This window comes from Scylla paramamosain, chromosome 32 (assembly GCF_035594125.1).
Source record: "Scylla paramamosain isolate STU-SP2022 chromosome 32, ASM3559412v1, whole genome shotgun sequence".
NCBI lineage: Eukaryota > Metazoa > Arthropoda > Malacostraca > Decapoda > Portunidae > Scylla > Scylla paramamosain.
Window position 1 is genome coordinate 12,817,381 of NC_087182.1, and position 10,000 is coordinate 12,827,380.

Genomic DNA, 10,000 nt, shown 5'->3' on the forward strand with positions numbered 1-10,000 from the left:
TCGATGTCTTCACTGTAATCACTACCATTACCACTACTTCCGTTTATTTTGCTGCCATTACATTCATCTAAACTACCACGAACATTATTAGTGGCACCAGCATCATCATCACCGTCACAAATTACCACCATTCCTAACCTCTTTATGCATGAAGGGCGACCAAGGATACGGAAATAGGGAAAAAGGCCGCTTCTTTTGTCCTCTTCAAAGAAAAATAGAGGAATAAGCTAACAGAGAACAGAGTTCTGAATGGAGGTTAATTTAGATCTGGAAAGGTTTCAATACTACTCTTCTGAAGTACCTCATTATCATAGGAAGGACAAAAATAAACAGGAAGAGTTCCAGAATTTATCAGCAAAATGAGTGAAAGAATGAATGTACTAGATAATTTTGGCATTACTGAGATGGGCAGCATAGGGGTGGCAGTAGTCTTGTGCAGCGAGGCTACGCAAATGAGGGAATGATGTGATTAGGACATTCAGAAGAGCAGTAACCATGGAAATAATAGTAGAAACTAGCAAGAGATACATCACTACAGGAGAGTAAGATAATGAAGACAGTTAAAAGAGAGTTGATGAGACGAAGTTTTCGATTCATTATTGATGAAAGATTTTTAGGAAAGCAAAAGGACATATTTGATATGGATTCAAACTGAAATATAAGAGGCATGACTTTTATGAAATGAAATTTTAAGGTACCGTTTGTGGGCCGCCTTTCTATACTGAACAAGACACCAAGCTTAGTTGAACCAAGGCTTACGAAAATGTGGAATGTATCCCCCATACCAGAGATAATCATCTCTGCTATGCGCTCTGTGCAGATATAGACGTCTGATACAGAAACAGTGGTCATTCCAGGGAAAATCAGGTCAAAGATCCTTCAGCTTGACAGATACGTAATGCCAAAAGCATCCCCGCTATAGTGGTTGCAGAGGCAGGCGGCTCTGGAGCGATAGGATGGAATACGGAAATAAAGATTGCGATCCTTTTATTCCTACCACCACAACCACCATCCCTGTTGCAAATACTGATAAGCACCACCATCACCATCACCAACTAGAATTTCTTTATATATATATATATATATATATATATATATATATATATATATATATATATATATATATATATATATATATATATATATATATATATATATGTGTGTGTGTGTGTGTGTGTGTGTACATTCATTCATTCATTCACTTGTTTATTTATTTGGTCTTCAAAGCCACCACAATGCTATCACCGCCACTGCCATCACTGCCACCAACACCAGCATTCACTATTGATTCCTACCAGTGTTTTATAGTAACCAGCACCATCACCACCACTGAACACCTTGATCTGACCATCACCACCACCACCACCACCACCACCATCACTATCACTACGTACTATCACTCTCACCACACCAGGACACCAAACATTGGTCGCACGTCGTCTTACTCACACTGTCTCATCCCAGTCCAACGTGTCCTCATCTCTCCGTGGCAGCAGGTGTCCAATTCTTTGTCCTAATGTGAATTTTTTTTATTTCATCGCCCTTTCCTCCAGCAGCAAATGTTATTGCTTTTCCATGATTTAGAGTGTGAAAATCCACCACTAGATTATTAAGATTTAAGAGAATTTGCTGAAATGCACGTCCGAATCCGTGTATATTTTTTTCGTTGTTTGTATTCAATGTTTCCCAGTCTTTGATGAGCTGTCTTTGATGCTCTATGTCTTTTTGATATTGAAGTACTTATATATAAACATTTTATTCCAGTCTTCCAAGTATCCTCAGAATCGGACGTGCATGCGGTTAATTTCTCAATTAGTGAATGTAATACCTCCATGGATTGACCTTGGGCGAAACTTCTCTTGTTCTTTCTCCTCTACAGCGTGTCCTATAGAGATCTTCCAAGGTGGGTGGCGCGGGATCATCAGGTATAGAGATGGCGCAGTGTACCCTTCAGCTTTACCGCGCTCCTACGTTTTGTTTCATTAAGTAGCACTAATGATTCCTCCATAGATGAAGAGAATAAGGATGCTAGTTATGTACATTTTTATTTTCTGCCTCAGCATGTACATATTCGCTCTAACGCAAATTGCGGCTTGCGATGGTGATGAGAATATTACAGATGATTTATAAATGGTCAGTTATAAAGTTTTTTGTTTTCAAGCATTTTAGAGGAAAAAGCGCAAAGTTTTGCTTTATACTATTGCCGCCCGTAAAGCTGAAGTGGAAAGTGATTCGATTATTAAACCTTTATTTATCCATGTTAATTAACACTTAATAGTTCCCGTTGGCTTTGTTGTTATTCGGCCTCTAAACACAAGCACCTAATACTTAGCAAAGTGGCTTTTGTCTCATTCACTTACACAGAATAGATCTTAAGAAAACACATTGTCACTGTCACGAAATCTTGTGGCTGTTTCCACCTTCAGCCTTCATGTCTGTGTGACGTTAATGTGCCTTCCTGTGCTCCATTTACTGTTGGTCTTTGAGCCTCGGCCATGAAAGCTGCTTAAGAACAACAATAACAACAACGCTACTAAAGAAACACATGAGACTTTAGTATGTATAAGGAATGGTCATGGCGAAAGTTACTTTTTTTTATGGCTTATGTGCATCGTAAAGTCTGTGGCGATGTTGTGTGTGTCCGCCGAGCAAAAAAAAAAAAAAATCTTGCCGCATTGGTCACAGCCTGGCATTAACTTTTTTTTCTATTATTATTATTATTATTATTATGTTGATCTTAGCACTTTAGTATTTTTTTTTTGTTTTTTGAATAATTCTCCTAGTCGGTCAAAAGCCCTAGTTGTAGTTAGTTCCCAGTCACGCGTAGCTGCCTGTCAGTTGTTTTCACAGTCTGTTCACTTCAATGCGACGGGTACGCTCCTCCCCTTTCCACTCAGCGGCTAGTCAGATGCACCCCTCCCAAAACAGTCACCAATCAGTGGCAGTCTGTTCATGTTAACTTGTAAGGCTCACCCCTCTTCCATATATCAACCAATCCAATTCAATCTTATCAGTCACCAATCAGATCATACCAAAGTGGGAAGGGGGAGTTTATACCCCAAGTGAAAGTGAACAGACTTCCATTTTTGTGTGGTAGGAACGCATTGTGTTAGTGGAGGGCGTGGCAGCTTCTGTAGTCATGAAGGTAGTTCATGTCTAGTCGCTGGTACCAAACAGCAGCAGCAGCAGCAGCAGCAGCAGCAGCAGCGGTAGTAGTGTACTAGAAACGATAGGTAAAACGTAATAATTTTTATTATTTTTTTTTTTTTACGCTAGTGAGTGCCTATTAAAGGTTTTAGTACTTAATCTGTGCTAGCAATGGATTAGCATTGATGGGCATTTAATAATTATCATATCAGAATACTCGTAGGTCATTCAGGAACAAGTTATCTCGTTACTTGATAAAATTGTTACCAATTGATATTGCATGTTATAAGAAGTGTCATTTGCAACGCTTGAATTTTAGCATCAACAAGACAATATAAATTTTAAAAAGGTTATGATGTAGATATAATCTATTATGTAAAAATTAAGACGTGGATTTAATGTTCAGTTGTCACGTCACGTCACGTTACACCAGTACGAGTAGTAGTGTTGACTTGTGGGCAGCGCCGTGCCAACCTCACGTGCACTTATCAAGAACAGAACGTGTGGTGGAAGTATTTTTATATTATGGTAATCATTTCAGGAAACTGACTGAAGGATATGTGTGTGTGTGTGTGTGTGTGTGTGTGTGTGTGAAAATCCTTCCCTCGCTTTCTCCCTTTCGTCTTTGCCTCCTTTCCTTCATTCATTCATTGATTCCTGTATTCATTCCATGCCATTTCTTTCTCATGTTCTCTCATATTCTTTCTCTCCTCCTCCTCCTCCTCCTCCTCCTCCTCCTCCTCCTCCTCCTCTTATTCTTATTCCACCGCTTCGCATACTTCCTCAGAATACCTCAAGGGTGACTATTACATTCGTTCTCTTTGGATTATCAACACAAGAATCCTCTGAATGGAAATTTTCAGAAGGCTTCAGTCTCGTAAAATCCTCCTGATGTAATAAAGGGAAAAAAATCATTCTTGTTATTTCTGCATGTTTGCCTGTTCACTTTCCTTCCCTCCTTCCCATTTATTTCTCCGTTTTTGGATGTAGTAAAAGGCTGAATGCACGATGTTCTGTCTGGATGTATGTCCGTGCGATACTTTTGTGTGCATGTACGACAGTTTTATTTTTTGCCGTTCAGTGTTGGCAGATGTAAGATGATGCAGGGAGTGAAGTGAACGGGGATTGGCTAGTAGGTCTTTCAATGCCATTAAGACCGATCAGCTGCAGGAGGGATGATAATAAGAGGGAATTGAAAGGAAAGTTACGATAGCCAGTGGTAATATATTATGATCCGGTAGTGTCAACATCTTACTAAAGACAGACTGTGCTTAGGAATATTAGAACGAAATTATTAAAAGCGCAAGAAAATCATATCTATTTTATTTTATTTTTTTCCTTTCCTTTCTTTCATTCTTCCATCCATCTTTTTTTTTCCATGTGTCCTTTCTTCGCCTTTTCCTTCCTTTCATTCTCTTCCTTCTTTACTTTCCTCTCTCCTTTCTTTCTCTTCCTCCTTTCTTCTTTTCTTCCCTCTTTCCTCCCTTCCTCTTTTACTTTCTTTCTCCATTTATGTCTTTCCTTCTTTCTCTTCCTATCTTCTTTATTTTCTTTTTTTTTTACTTTTGTCTTTATTTATTTTTCCTTCATTTCGTTCTTCTTACTTTCTTCCTTCCATTCTCAAACGTTGATACTCGGCTAATCTTCATTTCCATTTTTACTCTCTCTCTCTCTCTCTCTCTCTCTCTCTCTCTCTCTCTCTCTCTCTCTCTCTCTCTCTCTCTCTCTCTCTCTCTCTCTCTCTCTCTCTCTCTCTCTCTCTCTCTCTCTGCATCTCCCCTTTCATACCGTTTCTCTTTTACTATATTTTTTTTCTTTAGTAGCTTTCACCTTGCACACTTTTTGTTTCTTCTTTCTTCTTCCTCTGTTTCTTTTTTATTGTTGATTTTTGCCTTAATGTAAATTTCTTCATCTGTCTTTCGATCTGTCTATCTGTCTATCTCTCTGTTTGTCTGTTTGTGATACTGAAAGAAATCTATATTAACTCAAATTTTCCCCATCAAAAGAAGAAAAAAATAATGAAAAATCAGTTTACACCGATTAGAGTCTATCTTTTATTCTTACATTACAATTAGTTATTATGGTACCGCTGACGTTATCTTTTGCCATAATCCCGCGCTCTGTTTCCTTTTAATTATCACTCGCGTAAAGAAGAGCCGCCATCTTGAAGCCCAAACACAGGCCGGTGGCTCTGTGGCTCCTGTACGATTAAAGCCATTTTTCTTTACCCAATTTGCATAGATTAATCGAATGGTAATTACCGGAAGATGCAAAACACACACACACACACACACACACACACACACACACACACACACACACACACACACACACACACACACACACACACACACACACACACACACACACACTGGGCATTACTAGTTTGACTTAATTCTACAAAGATATAAATGCAGATACGTAGCTGGATAAATTAATGGACACACACACACACACACACACACACACACACACACACACACACACACACATTCATTGACTGACGAAGATGTGTGTGCAAGGAGCACTCATAGCTTTAAAGATAAATATGACAAATGAATTTTTAAAGATGGGACATTACAAGCTTGACTTGATCCCGTAAAAGTACAATTAGGTAAGAACAATTGGAAAATTAGGTAAGAACACACACACACACACACACACACACACACACACACACACACACACACACACACACACACACACACACACACACACACACACACACACACACACACACACACGATTCTCAATCTATGTGTTTCAAAATTTTTCTGTCATCGGCTTTTTATGTTTTTTTTTATTTATATTATTTATCAATTACTTATCTTCCGTTCGCGTGATGTTACATGTCTTTCTTGCCGTCCATTTCTCATCCCTGACCTCATTCCATTTATCTTTCTTTCCTCCTTCCCAGCGTTGCATCTTTTCTGTCGTGTTCTCTGGGACACCAGTACCCATTTGGAATTCATTTTACATTTTACTCACGTATCTATGAATGTTCACCCTTTCTTCCTGCTCTTCTTTATCTGTGTTAATTTCCACCGTAGATTTAGTTTGTGCACCAGAATTAATTAACTCGCAAGTCACTGCCAGATGGTTCCAATAGCTGTGTACTCTTATTTTACTAACTGTCTACTAGTTACAAACACTAAAGGAATGAAACAAACGAACCTCACTTTAGTTTGCCTCCTGCAAGTCTCGTTCCCCAATCTTTCGAAAGATTAATTTTAGCATTTTTTTCATCCATTGATACGTTTACTAACCAATTCCTGTTGAATTGTTATCATGATTTATATTATTTTCAATACATATTTAATATATTTACCTATTGAGCCATTTTCTGTACAATTAATAATAAAAATAATAATAATAATAATAATAATAATATTTATTATTATTATTATTATTATTGTTATTATTATTGTTATTATTATTATTATTATTATTATTATTATTATTATTATTATTATTATTATTATTATCATTATTATTATTATTATTATTATTATTATTATTATTATTATTACAATCATCATCGTTATTATATTTAATTATACTTATATTATCATTTATTTATATAGCAGTTTATCTGTTGCTATATCCATTTATAGATTTCATTTGTTTATTCATATCTGTCTTTTTATTTTGTTTATTTAATTAATTAATTAATTATTTTATTTATTTTTTTGTTTTCGTCGCTCGCTCTCGGCCCGTGTCGCCCGCTTGCCTGTGCTTGTTGTTGCTGATGCTTGCCTGTGGCCTCGCCTGCTGGTGGTGGTGGCTCGCACGGGCATGAGTGAGTGGCGGTGTGAGGAGTGACTGAGTGTTGTTGGGGCGGGCGGTGGTCCTGCTACTCCGTCCCATGTTGTTGGTTGACCCCCGTTTGCTGTCCCCGTGTCTTGCTCCCGAGTTATAGTTTCTTGCCCCCAACGATTATCATTTTTTAATGTTATTATTTTAACCTACTTGCCTTGTTCATAAAAGTAAATTTGCTCTAGCGATTATCATTTTCATTGATCTTAAAGGTATATTTGCCCAACGATTATTGCATATATCAATATTTTACCTATTTTTCATTGTTCAGGTAAATTTGGTTTGCCCTAATGATGACTGTACAATTATTTTTTACTGGCCATCGTTGTTCAGAGAAGTGAATTTGTCTCCACGATTACCTCCATCATTTTACCTCTTTGTATTCTTCAGATAGATTATCATTGCGTTGTTTTATTTTTCATATATTTACGTTGTTACTATAAAGGTAAATTACTCTGATTCATTAATTCTGATTTATGATACAGGTGATTGTGCTCATGTAATTTGTCATAAATTAAAGAATTGCTCTAACTAGAAATGAAAAGGTCAACAACTCATCATCACTCTTTTTTAAAAATCATTATATTTTGACATTTCATTTTCTTCGAGTGGAATGGATTTTTCAGAGTGAAATTTGTTTTTCCCTGAGTAGATTATCGCAGTACAGGAGTGATGGAGTGATTCTCTAGCGTCAGTCTTTGTGAGGGAGATGGAGACTACATGAGTTACGATGAGCAGTTGATAGCCTCCCCTTGCTCTCTGAAATACAACGGCCTTTATGAAGTATAATAAATACCGGGATTGAAATATGTCAGTCCACCAGTGGCAGCAGCAGGGACAGTGCTCTCGTCAGTGGGATGAGTGAGCCAGTGAGTCGTCCCTTCTCAACACCGGGGCATCTCGTTTGGATGAAAGATCGAAGGAATTAACTTACATGCTTTCAGACATTACACCTCCGTTGCTAAGTGACATTTAAAATTTAAACCGTAACTTTTTTTTTTTTTTTTTTTACCTATTTGCACGTAATTAAATTCAACAACAAAGGCAGGTATATGCGAACTTCTATGTCGTGTATACCACCACTCTGAATAAACGTATCCGAATTCGATACCGTGGGAGATTTGAATACATTATGAGAAGTAGTTATCGCTTCTCCCCTTTTCACCTCAGATCGTTTACCTTAAGTAATGAAAAAAAAAAAATAATATATATATATATATATATATATATATATATATATATATATATATATATATATATATATATATATATATATATATATATATATATATATATATATATATATATATATATATATATATATATATATGCAACTTCATTAGATCAGTCATTAAGTTTCTTGATTATGATACTTTCGAGATCATTTCCCACCGGTTATTGTTTATACGGTAGCAAAAAACTCAAGGCAGAATAATCAAAAGAATACGTAGAGAAAAATCTACCCATCGTGTAGGCCGATCTGCTCACCTCTTCCCTGCCTCGCGCCTCTAATGACACAGTTCTGCCCTGTCACCTATTTCAGGATCCACGTCGAGGAAGGAGCGGCAGCTCATAATGGAGTTGATCTCATATTTGATAATATTTTGAGGAGGGATCGCGGCAACTACACCTGCTCGGCCAACGTGGACGGCAAGGAGGTATCCAAGTCCTTCGAGCTCTTCGTGGACAGTAAGTACTCGGTAAACCTCCTTGGCGGCGCTTATCGAATGCTGCGGCGAAGGAGCTTATCTGTTACGTGGTAAAATTTTTCAATCCAGTGGCTATGAACATGTTAAATGTGAATGTTTAATGTATCTATTTATGGTATAGAATTGCGTATTGGTGGTGCTGTGGACTGACTGCTATTGTGCCAACTTGATAATGACCATTAAAAGTGAAGTTGACGGATGGGTATTATCGATTACAAGTTTATAACGTCTAATGGATAAAGAAAGTTATGGAGATGACAGCTTGGTAAAGTGGCTTCTTTAATTAAGGATCACATTGTATTGTATTTAATAGCCTTTAATGGTTCATGATTCAGCTGTGATTTTTGAACGACTAATATTCTGCGCCATCAGTGAGACAAAACACCTATTAGAACTGAACTAATCATCTTTGTGATCTTTGATAATAATGCTAATAGAAGCCTAAAGCTTTCCCAAATAATTTTAATCATACTCTGAATGTTTTAATCCAAGCCTATCAATAATATATTCGTCCTGAAAATTAAATGTGTGTTGTAGAATATTAAGTGTTAGTATAACCGAGTGAAACTTGACATAACCCGGACTTAGTAACAGCTACTATTGTGTCCGTGGCTGGCTGGAAATGAGTAGCTATTTTATTTATTTATTTTTTTTTCTGTTTCAAGGAAGTAAGCAAACTCTTAAATAGAAAAGTAAAATCAATTACAACTGCTTCACTACACAACATGGAAGTAGTTGAGTCGCTGTATTCTTTCTGCCACACACAAATATCTGTGCGAGGAAGCTGTCCTCCGCCATTCTTGTGTGATGTCTTTATCAGTCTAAATCATGCTTCATTGCCCTCGGTGCTCAGGCGCCTTGATGTTGTTTTCTCCCTTACGCATGACTGTGTGTGCATCAGTTGTAAGTAATGAATCTTGGTGTAAGTATCCTGTACGTTTTCACTGACTGGAGATGATTTTGCGCAGTTTATAGGAGAGATCAAATCAACACAAGATCCTATCCACATGTTTCTCTTGTCTGCAAGTTTGTGTTGTCACCCGTCACTGCATAGGAAGAATAATATTGGAATACCATCAGTGTTTTCATCGAAAGATAGGTGAGCATAGATTGGGTTTAGATTGATTATTCAGCTCATCAATTTTAATTTTGTTCCCTTCATTGTATTGATCATCATATCATTTACCGCAGCTAGTTATTTGTACAGCTTATAGGATGCTATTTTTAGTCAGTACTTGACTTTAGTAGAACTGGGGGTCATGTAGACTGGCACGTCAGTAATTGAGGTTAATTTATATAGATGGTCTTGTAAACTGTCATGGTAGTAG

At 37.1% G+C, this 10,000-nt stretch overlaps 1 protein-coding gene across 1 annotated transcript in view; it reads left to right on the top strand.

The window, feature by feature from the left end:
- Positions 1-10,000, top strand: part of LOC135089214 (neural cell adhesion molecule 1-like) — a 92,226-nt gene that overhangs the window by 51,501 nt on the left and 30,725 nt on the right. Inside the window, exons 4-5 of the mRNA XM_063984576.1 lie at positions 1,880-1,903; positions 8,507-8,652. Of these exons, the coding sequence (XP_063840646.1) occupies positions 1,880-1,903; positions 8,507-8,652 (170 nt within the window). The remainder of the gene's footprint in view (positions 1-1,879; positions 1,904-8,506; positions 8,653-10,000) is intronic.